Source organism: Vidua chalybeata, chromosome 12 (assembly GCF_026979565.1).
Source record: "Vidua chalybeata isolate OUT-0048 chromosome 12, bVidCha1 merged haplotype, whole genome shotgun sequence".
NCBI classification, from domain to species: Eukaryota; Metazoa; Chordata; class Aves; order Passeriformes; family Viduidae; genus Vidua; species Vidua chalybeata.
The window spans coordinates 5,649,659-5,673,740 of record NC_071541.1 but is presented as its reverse complement, the minus strand read 5'-3'; the positions used below and the strand labels follow the sequence as shown (position 1 = coordinate 5,673,740).

General features: G+C 37.8%; 1 protein-coding gene across 1 annotated transcript in view; it reads right to left on the bottom strand.

Moving 5' to 3' along the window:
- SUCLG2 (succinate-CoA ligase GDP-forming subunit beta) overlaps nt 1-24,082 on the bottom strand; it is a 112,555-nt gene that overhangs the window by 44,553 nt on the left and 43,920 nt on the right. The window contains exons 3-9 of the mRNA XM_053954026.1: nt 17,055-17,154; nt 16,836-16,926; nt 10,677-10,829; nt 9,627-9,716; nt 7,093-7,189; nt 3,051-3,212; nt 1,510-1,652 (exon numbers count right to left, since the gene is read on the bottom strand). Coding sequence (XP_053810001.1) covers nt 1,510-1,652; nt 3,051-3,212; nt 7,093-7,189; nt 9,627-9,716; nt 10,677-10,829; nt 16,836-16,926; nt 17,055-17,154 — 836 coding nt within the window. The remainder of the gene's footprint in view (nt 1-1,509; nt 1,653-3,050; nt 3,213-7,092; nt 7,190-9,626; nt 9,717-10,676; nt 10,830-16,835; nt 16,927-17,054; nt 17,155-24,082) is intronic.

Sequence of the window (24,082 nt, the reverse complement as noted above, 5' to 3'; positions counted from 1 at the left end):
AGCAGAATGTGTAATAGAAGGATATAACTACAAGTCAAATGTTGGGCACGCAGATGTTCTATAGCTGAGAGCTACTAGAATGCCTTTTTGTTTTAAAATTGTTTAAACTCAGTAAGCTTCATCACCAAAATGAATACCTGCTGCTTGTGCTGCAGCAGACAGTAGAAACTACTTAGCACAGTGATAATCACCAGCCAAGTTGTGTATCTGAGACGTTACTGCACCTGCTTCTCTACCACTAACACAAGTTTCAGAACTAAATTACATCTCAGGCAAAGCCAGACCATCACACGCTGCAGAGCAACTCAAACAACGAACACTTGAGGCATCAAGGTACCAGGTACTTAAAAAATATGCAGGGAGAGTTGCAACTGCAAAGAGCTTACGGTATGAAATTGACCTGTGCTTATTTTGTACTGTAAATTTTCTTCCTAATTTTGCCTTGAAATTTTGCTGCAAACAATGCCCACCTCTATTTGAAAAGCCACAGCATTTTGTCACTTGCTGCTGCACAGAGGACACAATTAGAGCAATGTAATTGTCACAGGAAGGTGGCATTTAGGAGCCAGTATCACATCACAATGAACATGAGGAAAATGACTGGAATCACAGCAAACATGAGATAAAGGGGATGAAGGCAGATCCACAAAAAGAAGCAATATGTTGAAATAGGGACTTCAGCTGTGATGCTTAGGTGCAGGAAATGGGAAAGATGATCAAAGCCCTCCGACAGATTTCCATTAGTAAAAATATCAACAGCAAGGAAGCTCTGGCTGCACACAAAAGCAGAACTCCATGTTGGCAGGATGGGCAGCTGGCACTGCTCCAAAGCCCACGCCTGATCAATATTCTCTCAGCAGAGGGGACCAGTGACCTCAACACACATCTCTAGAAATAACTCCTACTCAGTACACAGAGACTAATGTCTTCTCCTCTTGTTCAAAAAAGAAAAGAGCAACTGCAGCTCCATCTGCAAAAGGAAGTGTCAGAACGTTCCAGACTGTGATTCCAGCCTGGGAACGTTAATTAAATACAGATTATCCTGCAGTGCAGAGTCAGATATTTTAGAAACCTTGAGTTTAAAAGAGTACAAATCAGCCCTTCGAATTAGCTATTTGCTTAATTTTCCCATTTTTCTCCTCAGTCTACTGTGGTACTACACTATTAGGAATGACATTTTAAGCATCTAAGTCTCACAAATTCCATTTTGGGAGTGAGATGCTTTGAGTTCAGCACTGCAATGCCCAGCATTAGCACACCTGCACTTCTGTGTTGAACTGCCTGGAGAAAGCTCCCACTCACAACTCACCAGCAAAGCTGAGCATGGATCAGGAATTGAAAAGTCTGTCCAGTGGTTCATATTGAATTCATTTTCCTCCCAGACTAGCCCTTTAGGAACTCACCCTCAGTGTTCTCACCATGATCTGGGTTTTTCTGTGCACTGTTCATGGTCCTACTCAGCCCCACTGCTGCACAGGGAAGCTCCCAGTCCAAACCCAACATTTTTACCTTTGGATCAGCAGTCAGCAGTTTGAATGCTTGATAGACTTGTGCTTCTTTCACACCTCCACCCAGATCCAAGAAGTTGGCTGGCTTTCCACCATTCAGGGATATTATATCACATGTTGCCATTGCAAGTCCAGCTCCATTGACTGTAATTGCAAACATCAAAGTGCTTATAATTCACATAGATAAGATCTGTGAAAAGGCTTCAAATGTATCAGCACAACCCCAGAACATGGTTCAAAATGTTACACAGCTATTTCTAAATACTAGTGGCTATTCAAGGATATCCAATGCAACAAAGAATTCAAAATCTGGTGCAAACACACCAACATTTAGGTTTTTTTAGGGCTTAGAAGTGCACCGTCCTTTAAGCATGTATGAGCACTGGAACAGTAATTGTGGCAATGAAAGAACCTTCTGATTGTATTAAAAATAAAGAGATGTAAAAACTTCTGGGAATAGTGATGTGAAGGACAAATTGACTCTCTAAGCTCCTCTCCCCATCACTCTGATAGCAGTGGATGCTTTGTATTACTGCACCACAGACAACTCAGTTTTGGGGACAGACCTCAGATGTTCCTGAAACATCTTATTTCAGATTTGCACTAGTCTAGAAGCAATTCCATGGATAGGAAGATCTAAACTGGGAAAAGTGATGAGAATTATGTGTCCGCTTTATGTTGCTCCTATTGGACAAATGCTCCTGTGTCACCCAGAATAAAGACCACTAAAAAAATAGCATAATGTTGGCAATTATTATTTGGGTTTTGGGATCTTTTTGTCTGTTTTTTTTTTTTTTTTTAATTGAGATTGAAGTCTCACTGTCACTTAACTGACTCAACTGCAACACATTATTAGAATCTTCTAGATTTCTGTTTGGAATACACATCTCAGCCAATATAAATGCTGGGCATCTTCTCACCAAGCCGAAAAAAAAAACCCTAATTCAACTGGATTAATAATAAAATGTTTTATTGCCTAAAAGAATTTGTACAAGCACAGCTGACTCTTCTACTTATCTCTTCTAAACAGCAGAGTAATTTCTGTTCTACAGAAACTTCAGGAAAATAAAACACCTGCCATTGCCAAGCATATTCTTTAGCAGCTTTCCTTAAAGGGAAATGGAGTTTAATATTCAGTTGTAACTGGGAATGTCACATTTACACAAACATACTTTTCAAGTGCCTTTTAAGTAACACACTCTTATTTTTTAAAATTAATTATTAGGTTCTGATGACCTTTCTTGATTTGTTTTAATAACTGGAAAGACAAATTACATCAGGTTAAAAACTCAGAAATTGAAACTTCTTAGCCTTCTCTCTGACACCACTGCTTGTGTGCTGTGGCCATCAGCACAGTTTCCACACAATTTTAGTTTCATTCCTGCAAGAACTTGTGGAAGAACAGACAAAACTGCAGAAACACTCAGTAAAACAGACTGAAATTCTGTAAAGGGTGACGTGAATGTCAGATGTAAACAAAGTCTATACACTGAACAAGCGTACATTTGTTTTCAAATGTCTTTTGGATGTATTTGTTCTTACCAAAGCAAGCAATGTTTCCATCCAGTCCTATATATTTTAAGTCATATTTGGCAGCTTCATTCTCTATGGGCTTGTTTTCAGACTTGTCATCCATGGCAAATATTTCTTTTTGCCTAAATTCTGCGTTGTCATCAAAGTTTATCTTGGCATCGAAGCAAACGACTGGAGGAGAAAATAAAACAACACCCAGGCATTTAGAGTTTAGAGACAGCCAGAGCTTCTGAAATATTGCAGCTCCTCCAGCAGCAAGGGGGAGGCTGCTTTGGGAATTTGGGAATGATGCTGCCTCCAACATAGGAGCAGCTGAAGTTCTAGCACCGAGTCCAGCAGGAAAGGACAGGGTTTCCATAAATCCTCTACTGAGAAAAGGCACAGCAAGACCTCCACAGCACACAGGAAGATCTTCTGTGTTTGCCACAAACAAAGCTCCTGTATGTTATTGTTGGAATCTGAAATGTAGGGAAGTCCCAGAACATTGGGCCTGTAAGCCAAAGCTTAGAATTAAACACAAGAGACTGAGACTTTGGAAAAAAATTCTAAACTTTGGTGATAGATGTGAGAATGTGGATTTATAGTTTAAAGCAGAAACACGTTAAGAAGAAGAAAGTTTAGAGTTTTAGAGTTTAAGATATAGAAAAAATAGTAGTTACAAAAATAAACAAGAGTTTAGAGTACAGTACTGTAAGTTTGTGTATCATAACATGATTAACTATGAAAAGTTGCACTGTAACGTAAGTTCATCAAATGAAATATTTAAGGATTAGGTCAAAAATATAAATATCTTTGTTGACAGTATTTTATTAGTTAATAAATTCTTAAAAGGTCTTGTAACTAGAAGTCTTGTAACCTTCTGAACTATAATGTAAAGACGTGAACTCACCCTTCCTACCTATATAAAAGATAAGAAAAATAAATTACATCATCTAAAACAATTCAGAAGTCCTGTCTCGAATTTCTTCAAAATTCCTCACTTGTTATGAGGGCAGTTTTTGTGATTTGGACAGGAGGGCTGCAGCAATGACACAGGAGAGTTTACCTTCCATATTTTGAAAGAATAACATATATAACAGGTAACACCAACCCAAAGCCATGTGTGGTAACATGTACTCATTCAGAGTTGAGCAACACAAAATGCTTTCCTTAGCTATATTTTGAATTTCTGATGTTATTAACTATACACACATTATTTCATTAGAGAGCTTAAAAAAACGGAAGCCAAATATGTTAAAAATAACCAAAAGATCACCTTTAAATAAAGAAAACCAGGAAAGTAAATACAAACCTTTTCATCAAGATCAACATCCACTATGGTTATAAAAACAAATTAAGAAGTTGCTAAATCTGACTACATTAGATAAAAGATACAAAGGGCTGGCTAGCAGCTCCAATATTCACATAAACACAGCAGCAACAGAAATCCTGTAGAGTGTTATTTGCTTATTTTCTGACTCATTATTTCTATGGCTTTGCATAGGCAAATGCCTCATTAGATTAAAATGTTCTAAGTAAATGTAAGACTATATACTTAACATATTACTATGCCAGTAATTTCCCTTGTACTATGTTCAGATTATAATTACTGACTAAAGCATAATTGATTTCTCAAGGCAAACCAATCAAATTTAAGTGCCTTTAAATGCTGTGTCCACAAAAATCTAATAGTTTTTCTATCTGCTGGTGTTTTTTATTCACATTGCCACTGGGACATGTCCGTGGTACCTGTGCATGTGTTCATGAGCATTGCAGACACCTGGAGGTCAATGACAATGAAGAGGACAATTTTAGTCTGGTGGAAATGTAACTCTGTTCAATATACAGTTTCTTAATTTAGGAAAAAAATAGCTAAGGAAACAGCAAATAAAACATTTACACAAGTAGGAGAGTCTCAACTGTATATCTTGATTTGCATTGGGTTTTCTTGGTTTGGGTTTTTGATGTTGATTTAAAAAAAAAATAATATTTGACTTGTAACTGATAACAGATTAAAGCTATCAAATTTCACTTCAGTGACTGCAGTTTCAGAAAATTGTTCATGAGTGTATATAAAAAATCTCTTGGAAGAGTCCAGATCTTACCTGGCCAATTATCATGTGGGAATGTGCCAAAAAGCAGAAATATCTGCAGCTCCTAACATGCTTCTAAGGCACTAGAGCTGCTTTAATTATTTTCTTTAGCAATGAAATAAGACAATTTTTCTTCTTCAAGCTTTCAGGTGCTTAAATTGCTAAACCCACTCAAAGCTAGAGTACAACTGCAGTTTCAGAGCTCTGTTTACCTTACACACAAAACATCTTCCATGTCACATTAATAGAAACTCATTTGTACAGAACATTCATCTTTAACAAAGGCCATGCTGTACAAAATAGCAGCAAAATCAGGTATGAATATTTATCAAACCATTTTCACTATCAAAAGCACATTGTTACATGTATGATAGATTATACAAATGGATTTTTCAAACAAATATCAAAGAATGTTCCAACACTGATATTCATTAAGTACTTCTGTTGTTTTTGTTAGTTGTGTAGGATTTTTGTAATCTTCCCATTCAACAGTTTACACAGAGAGCAAACAAAACAAAAGCAAACAACCAAAAAAAGAGGGAAGTTTCAGGCTTCTGACCCATTAGTGTTAACAAATAATTTGCTAAGATATTAAACAAGCAAATACATACAACCTGATGGAAATCCACACAAGTGATAAACACAAAACACAGCAAGAAGTAAATCCATCTTATCCATTACTTTGACAAGAATCATGGGCTTCATACAGAGACTTACATTTTATCATTAGGAAGAGCTGCATTAAGCTACTCAAATGTTCTTCCATTTGTTTTATCTTTATTCTTATTTAAAGACATTTCAGATGGAGAAACTGCTAGCACGAAAGGAATAAGCACAGGAAGATTCCTGTGCATTTCTGTGAGCAAGAAGCCTTTCACAGCTTGAAACCCACTCTGTTTCTGCTCCTCAGCTTCCTGGATGCAAACCACATGGGGAAAAACCTCGGAGAAAACAGCACAAAATCTCCTACCATGCCTCAGATTAAGCCCTTCTCACTAAATATGCACAGCCATTCCAGGAGAGCTAACTGGGTAACTTATCCAAATCTTTATTTCCACAGAGCCACCTCACAGAACTCCAGCAAGGGTGCAAGGTGAGCGCCACCATGGCTCTTTCCGATCTTTAAGGGCCACATTTCATTTCCTTTCATTACTTTCCGTCCTCTCCCTCACTTGCCTCTTCTTGCACACCAATTTCTCCTCTTGTAGCCACCAAATAAGCCTTCAGCACGTCAGTGAAATGGAACAATGAGGAGGTGACTGTGATCCCCCTGGATCAGCCCTACCATATTTCAATATCCCACAGGCACCTTTAATTCCTCCGCTCTTCACCTTTGTCCAAGTTGCTTGGACAAAAATGACAAATGGAAGGAAAGGTTTAATCTGGAATACCAACTGTTATAATGAGGTGAAAGCTAATTCAGCTCCTCAGTTTTACCCTACACCTCCTCAGCTCTGTAGTCATGGTGCAGGAAGGTCAACGACCCTTTTTCTTCCCAAAGGATGTGGCCAAGTGTCTGTTTCAGCTGAAATTTGTCCTGTGCTCTAGTAGACTGCAGAGTCATGCACTTTAAAATTTAAATTACCCATATGAATGCAAACATAAAAGAACAAGTTTCTTTCCACACAATCTCAGTAATTCTAGCAGCATTAACATACACACAAAAAAAAAAACAACAAAAAAACCCACAAAACAAAATCAAGAAAACCCCAACTTTGTCCATGAGCAGAAGAGCAGAAAATGTTGTTGACTCTCACCAAGCAGAACATGTAGAAGCCAATACTTCCAGTATTTGGATGAAACAACAAAAGGTATTGAAATATACAATCTGCCAAGGGAATATTTATGAATATTGTTTAAATTACATTACAAAATGAAATTAAGGCAAAGCTGCTGCTAGATCCTTCTATGCAATTTAATTTATAGCTTGCATAAATAAAGAATTATAATGCATTAATTTGTTTCCTTCAATTTCTTACCTTGCCCTTCTGGAGTTTCACCAAAGGGATTGACTTCAACCTGAGTGGCATCAATTTTCAAGAAAAGATTATACAGCTTCTTAATTTGATCTGCTGCCTAAATGTGATCAAATGATTTACAATTACCACACAGACAAATAAAAGTTCATGTTTTCAAGGCAAAGTTAGAGCATTATTGATTATTTTTAAAGTATTACATTGCTCAGTAATTCTAGATAATCACTGCTTTTATTTCTGTTTTCTTAACCATATTCATATAGTCTCTTACACTCTTGTAATGCAGCATTATGATACTGTGTAAGATGTAGTAAAAGTGCATTTAGAGACTACAAAAACTGCAGGTTTTCTACAAAATAGACAGTGCAATTACTATGACAAGTTTAATTTGGGAAGTGATTGAAGGCACCAATATAATGAAGTGTTCTCTGGTACGCCGAGATCTGAATTGCATTCACATTGATCAGTCTAAAGTCAGAAACCACAAAGTAGTTTGTGCACTCTGGTAACTTCAGCAAAAACATCTATTTCTCCTTCTTACATCAGTCTGAAAATTTTTCTTGAAGAACTTACATCTGAACTTACACCTGTTTACTCATTCCAAGATACTCTTCCTTGTTCCCTATTACTCCTCACCATCTATCCCCATGCCTGATTCCGTGGCTGAAAGTATCACCACTGACTACTCATTTCCAAGTCTTTTGTTCTTTTAATATTTTTTCCACTAATAGAACTACTTAAAAACAGCAACATGAACATGTATTTAAAAATCCCTTTGGTTCATTACACAGTGTGAACCTATTAGCTGAAATAAGTTTGCATATGGAGTGCACTAATAAAGAACCACTCATTTTTTTCCTCTCATTACTGATCAGCTAACTGAAGTGCACAACCCAAAAATACTTGTGACCTCTCCTAATAAGTGAAATGTTTTAGAACGAAGCATAAGTCAGCTTTCCCCTACAAGGTCAGTCATGCAAAAGAAAACATTACAAGTGGAAAGAATCAACCCCAACCCCAGTTCTGCCCAGAGAGGTTGTGGAGTCCCCATTCCTGGAAGTGTTCAAGGCTAGGCTGGATGGGGCTTTGAGTGACCTGATCTAGTGGAAGGTGCCCCTGCCCAGGGCAGGGTGTTTGAAACTGGATGTTCTTTAAGGTCCCTTCCAACCTAAACCGCTCTGTGATTCTGTGCTAAGATTCTTTAAAGAGTCACAGTTGGGAAGCAGTTCCTTAGGAACAAATTCCTTAGGAAGCCTCTCCTCCTCGAGAGTTATCAGTTAAAGCATTCTCAGTGGGTTTGACTTTAAAAAAACCCATCAGCTGTAAATGTGCAGCAGCTTCCTTGGCACACACCCTCAGGCTGACAAACCACCCCAAGAGCACGGGGGGAGGCTCTCAGCAGTGACACTGGGGAGGCAGCCCCACCATGAACCCCACATTGACTCTGGGCCACCTCCAAAGCTGCTGTTGGCACAGTCCTCTGCTGTAATTGCACCAGAACACCAGACTCACTTCACTTTTATTAAGGGCTGCTCCATCTTTCAGCACCTCTCTGAATCAGGCAGCTTAATGCCAACGCTTCCCTTTCTCAGGGTCTATAAGAACTGAGCCTCTTCAAGCAGAAAATCCCAGCCTAGAACTAGAGAATGTATAAGTAAATACCAGGATTTGTCTGGATAAAAACTATGTCCCTGTGCTTCAGTGAATTCCTTTTAGTTGACTGTATGAGGGAAGAAATGCATTCCTGCAGCATTATTAAAATGTGTTGTTTAAAAGTCCATACATATTTGCTGTTAATGATTAAGTACCAGAACTCTTCAAGGGTTGAAAGGTTCTACATAATCATTCCTCCTCATTATATATACAGCTAAATCTTCAAATGTGTGTTAATCAACTTAATCATTATGCATTTGTTAATTGCATGTTAGGATAGAAAAGAATTAAAACTGCTGAATTAAAAATAAAGGAGTTCTACAAAAATGAGTTTCATACTACAGAAAAAACTCAGGCCAGCTTAAATGAGCTCTCTTCTCTTTTGTCCAAAATGATGCACATAGGCAAATATATATATTCAAAATATATATGTACAGAAAAGAGATACTGAAAATACAACATGCTGGCATGCTTTTGTTTTTGAGTTGAAGAATAAAAAAAATTTTAAAAGTTTCAATCACAAAGCCAGATACATTTTTATTTCTCCTTATCCTAAGAGCCAATTTTCAAAACCAGCTCTACCCATGCCATTCATGGAGCTCCAGTGGAATTCCAGTGAAAACAAAGGAATCCCACATGGTGGAACAGCATGTTGCCATCAACTGCTTCAAAGACAGGGGACTCTTTAAAACCAGAAGGAGCTTATTCAAAATGCTAAAGCCTAATGACAATTACATAGTGCAATTTAGTATTTAGGATGTCAAAATGATCCCAATTTAATGGACACTTGGCCTTTCCAAGTGGCCTTTCCTCTTGGAAAACATTTAACATAGAGCTGGGCTAAAAAGTCCTCAGCCTAAAGCCAGGGAGTGGAGTCAAGTTACCTGCTGCTGCAAAGGTCCTTGGAATCCCAAATTTTTTGCCATCTGCAACGCCTGATGATCCTTTATGCCTTCAAAAATATCTATTTCCTCCTGCAACAGTAACATGAGTAAAACTAACTAAATATTCCATCAGAATGGAGATTTATAGCTTCAAAAGGAAAACACTTAGTGTACATGTGCAAATTAGTAATTAAAGCCTGGCTGTTTGCCAAGGCTCCCCAAGACTGAGGCTATAGCAGCTGCCTATAGGGGATGTTATAATTACCACACTGACTATGAAACAGTCCTTCCAAAAAATATGTCATTCTTCAGGGTGGCACGCTGACAAGACAATGTGACACCAGTTTTCACTTTTAATTACTGTACAGATGGCATTGACGAATATTTAGTCTGTTAATTTTTATGACATATTCTGGAATATTTTCAAGGCAATGAGTGTCACTGCCCAGTAACACTGTGAAGTTTATATGATTTTTAAGTGCACATTAAATATTTTTACAATTTTTTGAAAAATTATACTTGATTGTATCAATTATTTTCTCAGCTGAATAGCTTGTCTACTCATTATCTTGCCACAGTAACTTAAAAAATACTTCAGTGCAGTCATCATTAAGAAAGTAATTACAACAGTTGTATTTCAGATGCAAAAGTCTTGCAGGTACAAAAAAAAAATTAACAACTCTGTCAATTAGAGAAAAACAGCCACAGAAACAGTAAGTATATTGGCACCAAGCCACCTGTGAAAAAAGTTGTACCTTCCTGAAAGTGAAACCCACTCATAAAACATTTCAGATGTGAAGTTTAACATATCACATAACAGCCAGATTTAAGATCTTTCTGTAATTGAAAAATTCTAGTAAAATCAGATGTTAAATATGCTTCTTTTACTAGATGACAGGTATGATCCTGTATTTGATGAAACACTCTTTTTATGGTTCTTCCTGTCTCCTTTTTACATGGAAGAAGGAAAAATGGGAGGAGAAAGGGGGAAAAATATTATTTTGGATAACTGACAAGGAAAATTGTTATTGTAGAACATCATTCCAATACCTTAAAGATAAGTTCTGGGCTAGTTACTGCAACTTCTTCTATGTCCACACCACCCTGTGGACTGCCAACCATGACAGGTCCATTGCAGGCTCTGTCCATCAGAATTGCAAAGTATGTTTCCCTGGAAATATCCAGTGCTTCTGCAACCATCACCTAAAAATGGATAGAGGCAAGGAAAGAAAGCATCAGTGGTTCTGACTGGTCCTTCTGCTTTGCCTTAAAATGCAGCAGTTTGATACTTGCTAGCCTGAAAAGAAACATTGGTTTCACTGCTTTTACCACAGTACTACAACCCTGTGAACTTTTTCCCAAGAAATGCTCTCTCCTTAAGGAGGAGACTCCTCTAATGCTGCTCTTCTCACCAGGGCCTGCAGTGAGCAATGTACACCAGGAACACCTCAGTGCTGGGGTTTTTCCTGCTGTGTCCATACTGCAGACCTCTACATTACCATTTTATCCCAATAATTTGGGATAATTCTTGATTATCAGGACAGTAAATCTGGAAATCAAGAAAGACTTGAGTCCCAAAGGACTCAGTGTGCAGACCACACAGACAGAAGGAGTGGCACGTTGGCTTTTGGATGCATCTGGCCAGCAGTGCTGCTCTCTCCAGAAAATCCTCAGGCTTAATTTCCCTCCTTATTCTTTCCAAAGGCCACCCAACCCTTATAATCTCTGCACTGAATTCCTGCCCTGCCCAAGTATCTCTTAATAAAATGGGCTTACAGCTAATTCTGCCATCCAGCTTTTTACTTTCAATTTAGAGAGTCAAGCAAATGTGTGTCCTTCAGATACTGGCAGAAACTAGAAACACAGATATGTGTTTTTCAATTTATTAGTATAAGCTACAGAGCCATTTTGCACCAGTATCTGACAGACACCACAGCACAAAACAGAAAGATGATTCAAATCCCACATTTGGAATCTACAAGCATCTACATTAAAAGTATCAGAAATTGGCCCATATAAAGTCTTTGCTACAATTTTTTCCCTTCTCCCAAAAACAAGACAAGGTCCTTTCCACTTTAGTATTACAATAATTGTACCTTCCTCCTCACCTGAGCTGTTTTTGCAATAGTTTAACAATAGCTATCGAAGCAATTTCAGAGACTGAGTAGTTTTACATTTGCAAAGGACTCACAAAACTATTTCACTATAAGAATAAATTAAAAACTAAATTTCCCAAAACATTCTTAATTTTAGGAAAAAATCTGCACATGATCATTAATAATTGTTGCCTGTGATCAAAACAGATGCTATAATCAAAGTTGCAAAGATTGTAGTTCTGCTCTGCACTAGTTTTGCTTTTCCATCTTAAATTGAAGCAGCCACCTCCGTCATTTAATAAGCATTATATTCTTCCTTAAGAGAGCTACTATTTCCCATCTTTCAATGGAAGCAGTAGAAATCAGGAAATTAACTTCCCAAATATCAATGTAATTAAGAAGGATTAAGTGGCAACATCTTCCTAACACGGTCTTTTTCTGAAGTGACAGTTTTGAACAATGACTGCAGACAATGATCATCACTGAATATACCACAAGGAGAAATTCATCCTCTCAGTCAGCAGATCCAAGAGGCATTTTATACCTGCAGCCTTAAAACTCTGCCTACCTGGCACAAGGTGCTCCATCAAACAAGTATTCCTGGGGTTTTCATAGTTCAAGGACTATAAACAGGAAAGATGCACTATACTTTCACCCAAGTCACATTTTTGACAGTCTGTTCCAGAGAACATAAGAAAGGATGTAGGGACTTCCTGCCAGGCAGTAGGTATTAGAGAAGAGGGGGGAAAAATATGTAAGAAACAAGGAATCAAATAAAGCCATCAGTGCTCAGAATTGAAGGAAAGATGAAATTTCTTTATGGTCTTTTTGACTTGGAAGAAATTTGCTTTATATTAATTTTGTTTCCTTGTACTTTTTCCCTCACTTTATTCACACAACATAGGGGGATGTAAAGGAATAGTTCAAATAAGCGACTGTTCAAAAGGAAATTAAAGAAAGCAGGGTGAAGGAGAGAACCAAGAATGCAGAAAACTACTGTACTACTTAAAAGCATCTGCCTATTTTAGTCTACTACAGAGGGATGCTAAAAGACAACTTCAGAGACATAGCTTGGCTACATGCCAAGATTTGTCAAATTAACAAGCAAGGGTAGGGAAAGCATCCTTAATTTGCTACTATTTTTACCTGCATCCATGTTTTCACCTTCTTACATATCCTGCATCAATGTATCTGAAAAATGTGAGTCAGTTGCTTTAGACATAAGTGAGATAAAACCAACTGGTCCTACTGGATCTTGTCAGAGCTGTTCAGACAGCTTCCACAGAGATCAGGGTCAGGGCCAGACTTAGGATGGGAATACACTCAACAAGTTTTGAGGAATACATTTGCAGGCACAGCAGGTGGAACTAACATTATTAAATCAGGTATCTTCAACTGAGACTTCCAGCTGGAGTGATTATCCTCACTGTTGCTAATTAACAATGTCAACATCATCAGATACTTCTCTGTCTTAATTCACAAAACTACTGTCTACTTTGCAGTAGGCAACCTTAGAGCAAAAATTGTAAGATTGTGAAATATCTCTAATTTCTCCCAACAAAATAACTTTCCTTCACCATCCTCCCCATTTGATGCAGAGCAAAACCAGGGAAATTGGTGTTCCAGGTCTTTAAATATCATTTAAGTCTACCTATCACTCACATGACAGAACTAATGCAAACACATTGATGAACAGTTAAGAATAGTGAAATTGAATCTACAGACTGTTGACTCTTCTCACATTTCTGTTATGCTTTTGATAAAGAATATGACACATCATTATCTGTTTACCATATCATATTTATATTTAAAATGTCCTGGGGAAAAATCAGTTTTCATTAAAACTTCTTGACAACTTCAAGCTTTCCTTCTCTGTAACAAATCATTACCTAAAAGTTTAAGTCACACTTCTAATGTCATGAGGGTAACTGTAACAGGTTTTCTTAAACAGAATCAAATATGCAAAATGTTCATTCTGTTATTGCTTGGAGAGAAAAAACACAGGTAGTGAATTCTCAGGTTGTCATGATAAGAAAAGACTGTCATCACAGATAGCCAGGCTCTCCAAATTCCACATGCCATAAGAGGATTTTATATAAACTCACAAAACAGGTTCCAAGTTAGGAGGGAATTGAAGAGATTGCTATTAATTTGAGAAACATCAATCTGAACAGGCACAAACACACTTTAAATTCTGTAGCAGGTGCACAAGCTGAGACAGAAAGCTGAAACTATAATTTTCTGTTTCATAATTATTCTAATTGTAGAAAATGTCTACCTTTTATACCTTCCTTACAAATAGATGTAGAAGGTGACTTCCACTCCCTGACTTGACATTAGCTCATTGATTGCCTCACAGAAAGTGACATAATAAATATTTTCCTTCTGAAAAATGCTTATTACTTTTTTTTTAATAGGAGTATTTTAAACCACTCAAACTTTCCAGAACACTGAAAAGTTTAAAAAGCACAAATCCTTTTCTTTTCTTCCTGAAATGCAATTTTCCTTAAGTACATGTAGAACACAAACTCTCCCATACAAGCAGAGAGAAAGCATGTGCCTTGAAATAGAAAAAAAATGCCCGTGATTTGTTCTCACTTTCCCCACTGCCCTTAGCAAGCCCACAGAGTCTGCCTGGCATTTTCAGAGCATTAAGTTCCCACTGCATTAAATGATCTCAGACTTAGCTAAATTTATATATTTAATGATATGACAGTAGTTTGCCCCTTGATTAAAATGTCAGTATTTGATTTTGTAGTCCTGACATCACAAACCTGAGTACCTCAGCTCGTCTAACTACCTTTAAAATCCCAACATGAGCTAACTTTGTAAATGAGAAATTATTTTAAAACAGACATAATTCTGCTGGGAAATAGTTTTTTGATGAAGTAGTGCATAATTTTAAACATGCTTCCTTCACTATCTAATAAGCATAACATTGGGCAAACTGCTACAAAATGAATTAATTTAAGGAGGGTATATGCTCTTACCATTAATTACTAAGAATCAAGAACTCAATACCAAAAAATTATAAAACATACTAGTTAAAAGCCAACATAGTTTTAAAAGCCAGCTCTGTAATCAGGATGAAAGTCTATGATTTTGCTATAATTTTGCAAATTATCCCAGTGAAAAGCACCACAGTGGTTTATCATGGATCAGCATTAAAATAGCAGTTTCCCTGGAACTCTATAGCAAAGGAAAAATACACAGTCTTTCAAGGCTGTGCACAATCCTGTATCACCAAAATAAATATCTGAAGTTCAGTAGTGCAAACTTCACCTTAAACTTCACCTCTGCCCCAGCTGCTTAGTCCTGCCCACTGTTCATTCACACAAACAACATGTGGAGGGGGAGAAAGGAGCCACAAGTTAAATATTCTATGGCTACATGGCACAAAAGTAATCCTAATATGAATCCCTTGAATAATCCATGTCAAAAAACCCCCAACACCCATACTCTTCTTCCACTTCTATCAATTTCAAAGAAAATGAGAAGTTTCTGTTTCAGAACTGAATCTGTCAATGATGAACAGGCTTGCACAAAAAAGTAGAATTTCTGTATGGATGTATTCAAGGCAGGCCAACTAGGGCAAAAGAATAAAAACAAAGAACTTATAAAAGAAAGTTGCTTTTACAATACTAATTTTCCCAAGCAGAGTGCCTTAATATGGAAAAGGTATATCCTGTCTTATATCCTTAGTATTACCAGGATCTCTGACAGACATGCCTTAATGGTAACACTGAGTCTCCTATTTTAATATATAGTATTTATTTTTAAAAACAGCTCTGAGGAGTGATGGTAATCTGCTCTCCTTGCTCCCCAAGAGAAGAACTGCCTGAACACCTTCCTCCACCCTCATTAGACAGGATCTTTCCAGACAGATGCTCCTTCCCCTTCTATGCTAATACACCAAGCTGTTCACAGGATATTAAATGTGAACTGCAGCTCCTTCAGCTCATGCCAAATTATTTCCTGGCATCAGATAGAGTGTGGCTCTTGACTACTTACCTGTATGAGGATTCTTGCTCAGCAAAACAAAGCAAGAGATAAAAACACACACAGCAGACAGGCAATTGCCAGGATTTCCTGACTCGCAGAATTTTACTAATTTGAAGGAGAATCTTGCTGAATCTTTGCTTCTCTCATTTAGGCCAATACAGAACAAGTCATTTATGTTGAAGTGAATCTTGGTGCCTTGCAGAAAGCACCATCATTGGAAAATGAACTCCCATGCTCATCTGGTACCTCAACCACTACCATGAACACATATTTTAGTCTGTATCTGCCACAAGTAGAAAGAATCTACTGTTGAGACACTTTTTTCAATTGAGAAAAAAATCTCATGCAAACCTTTCAATACTTAAAGGGGACTTACAATAAAGATGGGGACAAACTTCTTAGTAGGGCCTGTTGCAATAAGTCAAGGTGGTTCTAAACTAAATAAGACAGATTTTAATTACATATAAGAAAGAATTTTTTACAATGAGGGTGGTGAGGCACTGGCACAGCTTGCTCAGAGCAGCAGAGCAGTGGTGGATGCCCCATCCTTGGAAAGATTCAAGGCCAGGTTGGATGGGGCTCTGAACAGCCTGATGTGGTTGAAGATGCCCCTGCTCATTGCAGGAAGTTGGCCTGAAGGAATTTTAAAGATTCCTTTCAATTAAAACCATTCTGTGATTCATCTGTCACTCTGTTAAGACTTGTCCAAACCTGAGGGTGACTGAAGTACAGATAATATTATTACTAAAGGGAACCATGTGTCTACTGTTTCTGTAAGCAGAATGTCAATAAGCATGTACAGCTAATGCTATAGTGCAGTTTTATCACCATTTAGTATGTGTTTGATGGAAGATAAGCCTCTGACAAAGGATTCCTTTCAATATACACTGAGAAATCAATTTATTTTTCCATCAGTGCACATGCCAAAATTGATTAACAAAATATATACACAAACTGAAGAAGTAACATCTTTTTTTTTTTTTAATCAATTAGATGTAATCAATCAGGAATTGGAGAAGGATTGAAAAAAATCTATGTTGTACATCCCAGCTTATTAATGCAAAATTGTAGCTGAACATTGTTTTCAACTTTCAAGAGGCCAAATTCTTACCTTTTTAACTGTCACACCATCCTTTGGAGTTTGCTTGGTTGACAGATTGTACCCAATCATCTGTTTAGCAAGCTGTTCAACAGTCTTAGGGCTACAAACAAAGGAAAAATGTTAGTTTACTGAAAAATACTAAAAGAAACAGTCCATTGCTATTGTAAACAGCCTAAGTATTACACAAGGAGCAATTTATTTATAGTTTTTTCAATTGAAAGTACTTACTCTTTAGTTAGATGAACTCCTCCTTTCAATCCACTATTGAAAATACCTTTCCCTCTCCCTCCAGCCAGAATCTGTGCCTTCAGAACAATTTCCTTTGCCTCTGTAAAAGAAAAACACATTGCAATTCTGTGGTTTGTCAATTATTGAGCTTGTTAGTATGAGATCAAAAAGCATTTCCAGATTGGACTCTTAAACCAACAAGAAGTTGTTTAGTGAGCAATAAAACAAGAGTAAATTCATCACTTCTATAAAGCAACCTTGTCAAAAAAGAATTGCTCAAGGAAGTTAAGGGATACACAGCTTATCAGAGGGATAAATAAGTCATTGTGAGGATCAGAACTGTTGTTATGCTGTTAATGCTCCATGACCTGCACAACAAACCACACAACCAGCCCAGCTCTGCGGCTCACACACTGGCACAGCTTTTAAACATAAATCAGATCATATTTTGTCTTGAATGCACAACAAAAAAATGCTCATCAAGGGAAACAAATTCCATTCCTTGCTCTGAACACATGGAAGGAAATGCATGGATGTGGTTCTTAAAGAAGAAATCCCAATCTCCAAAGAGCAGGTGAGTGCAGAGCCAGGGCAGGAGCTGTGAAATGAAAACATTTCACCTGCCTGTGAGGCATCACCTGGATCTTTGGCAATTTGAGTATATCAGTCTCAGTAACACCTAAGTGCAGCAAGGCAGTGACAAAAGCAATTGCACCACGTGCTACATTCCAAACAAAAGCAATCCTGACATGTTGCAGAGAGGGGGGAAAAGGAAAAAGAAAACAACCAACCAAACCAAACCAAACCAAACCAAACCAAACTATCACTCATCATCTCTGCAGCTCCAGATCACAGAAAATTCCTGAACCATTAACCCCTCACAGGTGCCTTTAAAATGTTTATTAACACAAACTACTGCCACTTTGCACATTTATTATTATAGTGCTGGCTGCTTTGCAAAGTCTGAGAGCCTAATATTAACATATCACTAAGTGTGCCTAGAAAAGACTCATTGTTACCCTCTCCTGCAATCTGGAAATCTCTGATTTCAGTAGTCACACCTCGGTCAATATTATTTTATCTAAGTATCAAGAAAACATGAGAATTTGTTGTCAAATTGACAAATTTACTGTTTAATTGGCACAGAGGGCACAGATACTTCCAATCAAACACACACACAGGCTTTCCAGGCTGTAAAAAGATTTTACAGATTATTAAATGTAAGTATTGAGGTGCAGCAATTTTTGGTGCAGGCAAGCTCTGACACAGCATCATTTCAAGATGCCTGTATAATAAATTTCAGCAACTACAAAAAAAAGTTAAACCTTAGAATAGGAAAAATATTAGGAAACATTCTATTTAACACAGCAGTAGTAGTAGTTACTATTACTATTTTTATTATTATTAATAATTATTTTTAACACAGATACTGTACTAAGAAATGCTTAATTTCTAAGCTTCTGGAGGCTAAAATCTCTCCACATGGTTATCCATTCAGTAACATTTGACATATATCACTGTGAACTTTAAAAGAATTCTCCTTGAAAATATTTCATGCATTCCAATATATTCATGTTCTGGGCTCCCTATTACTCATGCCACTGCAGGGCAGATAACAAGGAAATTTAAATGCAACAAAAATTTTTATCTCAAATGTTTCCTAAGCACACAATTAAGATGAATTAAAACTATAAATCACTTTTCAACCTGCACAAGCAAACTCTAAAAATCACAGTAGCTGCTGTGATAAAGAATCTAATATTGTATTGTTAATATATACTGTAAGCATTTAATTAAATCAATTTTAGCTTCCAACCATCCTGACAATGTGAGCTTTGATTGTCAGTGATGGGTGGTATCAGTTCTGGGAGCGATCATCAGCCTCATTCCCAACCACCACGTTCCGTGAGCACCAATTATCTCCACTGGGCTCCAACAAATGAAGTTAGAGAAAGGAATTAATGTGTACATTTTTATAATCCACCAGAGGACTATCAAGGCAATAGAGTAACTTCAGAAAAACAACTATCAAACCCATAAACAAACAGACATGAAAGTGAGCACAGCCACGTAAAGATTAGACCTGAAGAACTAATCAGTGCAGCAGCTCAGCCGAGCACAGTACAGCAGGTTCTTCATGCCCTGCAGGAAACCAACAGGAGGTAATTTAATTCCATAATTATTTGCCCAAACTCTTTAAAATGAAATAAACCATCCAGATCTCATTTTACAGTACCTAGGCTTGATCATGCAGTACTTACGAAGTTGATTCACTATTTAATGTCACCGTCTTATTTAGAGTTGATTTCTAGAAATGCTCACACAAAGTTTTTGCTTGTTCCTGCCTGAATTCCCAAATTATGTTATAAAAGGCTATGCCAAAACAAAAATGTGGGATTAGCTAGAATATTTGCAGCAATTCACCTTCACCTGCAGGTTTAAGGAAAAAAAAAAAAAAAAAAAAAGGTAGCCAAAGTCAGTATTAAACCCATTCAAACCAGAAAGGTGTAACTAATTTCTATTAATACACTTCCAAACTGTTCTAGTAACACTGGAAAAATGTTTAAGCAGAACTGTGTAGTTACACATAAAGGATTTGAAGAAAACCTATCACAAGCAACATGCCTTTACACCACCATAAAGTACAGTACAACATTTTCAACAGTATTAAGGCTTCAAACAACTTCTGTGTATGTCCATTGACTGACCAGCCTTGTGTAAATTAAAACACAAAAAATCCAAAGAAAACCAAATGACAAACCAGCCTGCTTCTTAAGTGTGCATATGTGGGTTTTTAGTCACAGATTTATAATTTTTTTTAATCATTAGAAACAATACAAAACCCCAACAGCTTTGAAGTGTCACTGATTTAGCAACAAATAGCTGCAAACTGCTCCGTGCAGATTAATGACGCATTGCTGGTAACAGCATGTGTTCTTCACTAATTATAACCTGGATACATTAATATCTCAGACTGAGCAGCTCTCGTATTTGCCTTTTTTACATTAATCTATGGAAAAGGAGAGAGGTGCAGGTGTGGTGTTAGAGATGGGTTTAAGTGCTGGACCGGGTAGGATTGGGTTAAATGGCTGGACTTGGTGATCTTAGCATCATTTCCAAGCAAAGTGATTCTGTGATTTCTAAGGAATCCAGCTGGTCCCTAAGTCAAATGCCAATAAATAAGCAAGACCTTGACTCCTCAGAAGAACAGTCAGAATTCAAAATTTCAGAGCTGGGTCTGACTCTGTGTATCTAAAAAACTTTAACCACAGGGGAAAAAAGCCTTAAGCACTTATTTTTCTATAATAAATTCCGATGTTTCAGCAGGGCAGAATAGAACACTAAGGGACAAAGAGCCTCTACATGGCATCCAACAAAACCTCTCCTTCCCTCAGCCAGCACTGTGAATACAAACTGCAGTGATACTCCTTGCAATTGGAATAAGCTCAGTGCTGTAATGAAAGCCTATTTAAAATCAATAAAATCAGTCCTGCTTTTGGGAGCTATGATTACTCTGGTCCACTGGTACTGCTTGCAGCAAAAATGAACAGCTTGTTCTCAGCCCACTGCTGTGTATATTTAACTACTGAATTCTTGATCATGAAACAATATACTGAGAAGCAGAGTTCTGCTGGTTATATGCTATGCTAATTTATTACCTGTGAACAACTTCCCATTATTATTGATACGACTGTGTGGCTGCAAATTAGGCATGTTAACAATTACATTAAAATGTGCTGTAGCTTATCAAAAATAAGCTGCTGTAAAGAACACAAGATGTATGGCTGCATGGGAACAGGTCTCACACGCTCCCTGTTCATGAACAAAAGGCTTTCTACCAGAGAGAACTCAGGACTACTTTGACAAGACCTCCCACACTACAGAATTAGAGCTTGGGACAAAGGGAGGAGGTCTCACATGAATTCCTAATCAAATTTCTGTCTCACCATGAGATTTCAGTGGTCTGGCTTCTCTATCTGCAGGGGCTCTGTATAAATTAATTACTGTCTGCGCCTTTAAAAATGCAGAACCCTTTCCACCATTACATCGTGTATTTTTACCCCAGTGAAAGGCAGCTGAGCACAGAAGGGTTCACTGCAGACCCCTGACTCCAGTGTAAGCACTGCAGCAGCAGCAAAGTGTCCCTGGAATGTGCCCTGATCTCTGTGGGCATGAGCTGAGCACACACTGCAGAGCAGATGAGAGCAACCCACTGTCACAGGAGCTGCACAATGCGAAGTCAGGACAGTCTTGAGTTCTGCAGCATTCTACCAACAAGCTACAACATGGCTAACTATCTTCCTATACAAGGTCTTTTAAGGCTAAATTACCCAATTAAGAAATGACACCTAAATTATTTTCACTTTTAACCCAGTAACTAATCCCTCGAAGCCTGCAATGCGGACTTTTCTGTCCAATTACAAAATACCACCCAAACCCATGAAGAAGAAGGTGAAGAAGAACAACCAGCCGCCACCCTGAAACCTCCCACATATATTGCTATATTCTAAAACTTTAAACTCTAAGTTTTCCACCCTGTGATATTACACACTTTTAATCAAACCATAATCCCAGTGCTATCAATCAAGTTTGGGAGCCTTCTCCACGGCCTCAGGTCAGATATAGCATTTGCTTGTGGGTCTGTGCCCTTCAGCACAGAAATGTTAAAATTCTCAGCATCCAGGATTCCAACATGGACATGCAAATCCAGGTTTTACAGAAGGCCTGTCTCCTCACTGAGCAAACTCCGAGTCTATAAGCACACAGGAGCAGTGCCCATGGAGGCAGCTGGGATGCCAGGATGCACAGGAGGAGCCCAGCCCACTGCAGCCAGGCAGAGAGTCACTGGTTTCAAGAACTTTGTTGGTCACCCTTCTCTAGGTAAAATAATTAAGTTGTGCCTGATGAGCAGAACTTGTGGAGTGCTTCCTCCTCCCCGAACCCCAAAAGAGCCAGATGAGGTACAGGAATCCGCATCCAGCTCCAAACTCTCCACCCCTACAAAGAGGCAGAGGGCAACATAAAGATGTATTTACCTGGTAAAACTGCTCTGAGGGACACAAATCAATGCTTGCTTTGGACATGTGCAACTTCAAGCTTTGCTTTTACCATCCAGACTTTAATCCACATCTCTTTCATGGTTGTCTGGAATATTACTCTATGAAGCACTGGCTGGGAATCTCACTGGATGACCAATTCCATCTCCCAAGCATTTCTGCTTAACACTGTTTTCCTAAAAACAGAAGTAAATCCAGTGCTTCCTTTCCCAAAGCAAGTGGTTTTTTCCCCACTCTGCTTTAAAGTTTTGCTTTCGTAACATGAAATTTGAGGAAAACAAGGCAGACATTACAGACATTTTCTGACAGCAATTATTCCTTATTTTGGATAACACAAGAACTATAAAGACACCAACAAACCCCAGAACACCTACATGGCATTCCTACTTATTTCCTCGCCAATGTTGAGGCAAACCCACAAATGCTCGAGTGTCCTGTAAGGGTTCTAAATAATCTCTCCCAAACTGCATCTCTGCAGCTCAGAGCCTTTCTTCCAAAACCAAGGGTTCCCCTTACAAGCTTTAAAAGGGTCCAGTTTGGATTGGTTTTGTGTTTTACTATTCCCATCTAGCTGACCCAGCAGTAGAGAAGTCTACTTTTTGGGGTCTCATCTATCCTGTTTTTTTACTGTTGTTTCTTGTTTTAATGGTACCCTACCACCTCAGTTTCCAACTTCCCTTTTGGCAGGACTGGTTATAATTAATTTTCTAAATTTCAGCCACTCTCTTACACTGCTCAGGTGCTTATTACCTTTTAGCAACATCCAGGCCAGAGACATTCTGTAGATTAATCCAGCAAGGAAAAAAAGGGAGAATAGCAGTAATAAGAAAGAAAATAACAAACATAATGCAATAATAGAAAAACTGTAGGAAAGCTTAGTTTCCACATTGAACACTGAATCTTAAAGTTGTTATAATAACTTTTCACATTTGTGTCTCTTTACACCAACTTGGTCTGAAATCTGAGACAGTTTTTCCCAAGTATTGCTGTCATTTCCACTGCTGCCCATCTTCTGAGAGCTGCAGGGCTGCAGCATCCAAGGCAGTTCCCAGGCTCTGCCAAGTGAGCAGATTGAGATGAAAAAGAAGCTGTCCACAAGGTACCTCCCACATTTACAAAACTACTGTTGTGCTTAAAGGCCTTTTGAATGAAGATAAACAATGATTTTTTTCCCCTCCTTTAATTTTAATTTAAACTCTCTTCGTCTGATATTTTCATCCTTCTCCTCCATAACATCAAAAAGAATTATGTTCTTACAAGCCTATTTTCTACAACCTTTGGTTTGCAAACTAGTTTAGAATTAAAGTTAAATAACTCATCCTTTTTATAATTCCATACTTTTGAATATATTGTATATTTATTGCTAGATTATAAGCCTCATTAAAACCTATAATGATAAATTAGTCAGTCTCTTGATTCTGTCACTACTATTATTAATTGCTCTCATAGCCATTACTACACACTTCACCAGTGATAAAAATTTTAAGGCTAGAGCCTTAAAAGCTAAAGCTCACTCTCAATATTGCAGTCTTAAACCCTCTCAGAGTAAAAGTAATCAAGTATTCACACATCCTACAAGTAAGTTAAACCTGATAAATTACTTATACAGCAATGGAGCCTCACCAGATCCAGCAGCACCACTATAATGCATGGAAAAATATGCACATTAAGACAGGGATCCAAAAGAAACAGTTCTCATATTGAAACTGTTCATTGTATGTGCTTGATTCAAGCTCCATGGGATATCATACTTCTGATATTTTTCAGCCTTTAACAGCTTCTTTTTTTCAACCTAACTTCTCATTATTTTTTACATAAATTTCCTCTGTAATAGACAAAGGGCTTAGAAAAAATGGCTATTTTCACATTTGCTTACAAACTTGAGAGCAGACGTGGTTTGAAACTCAATCAGGAAAGGAACAAGTTTGCTCTTTTGGGCAAGAGCACTGAAGTTCACTGACAAGAGAGAAA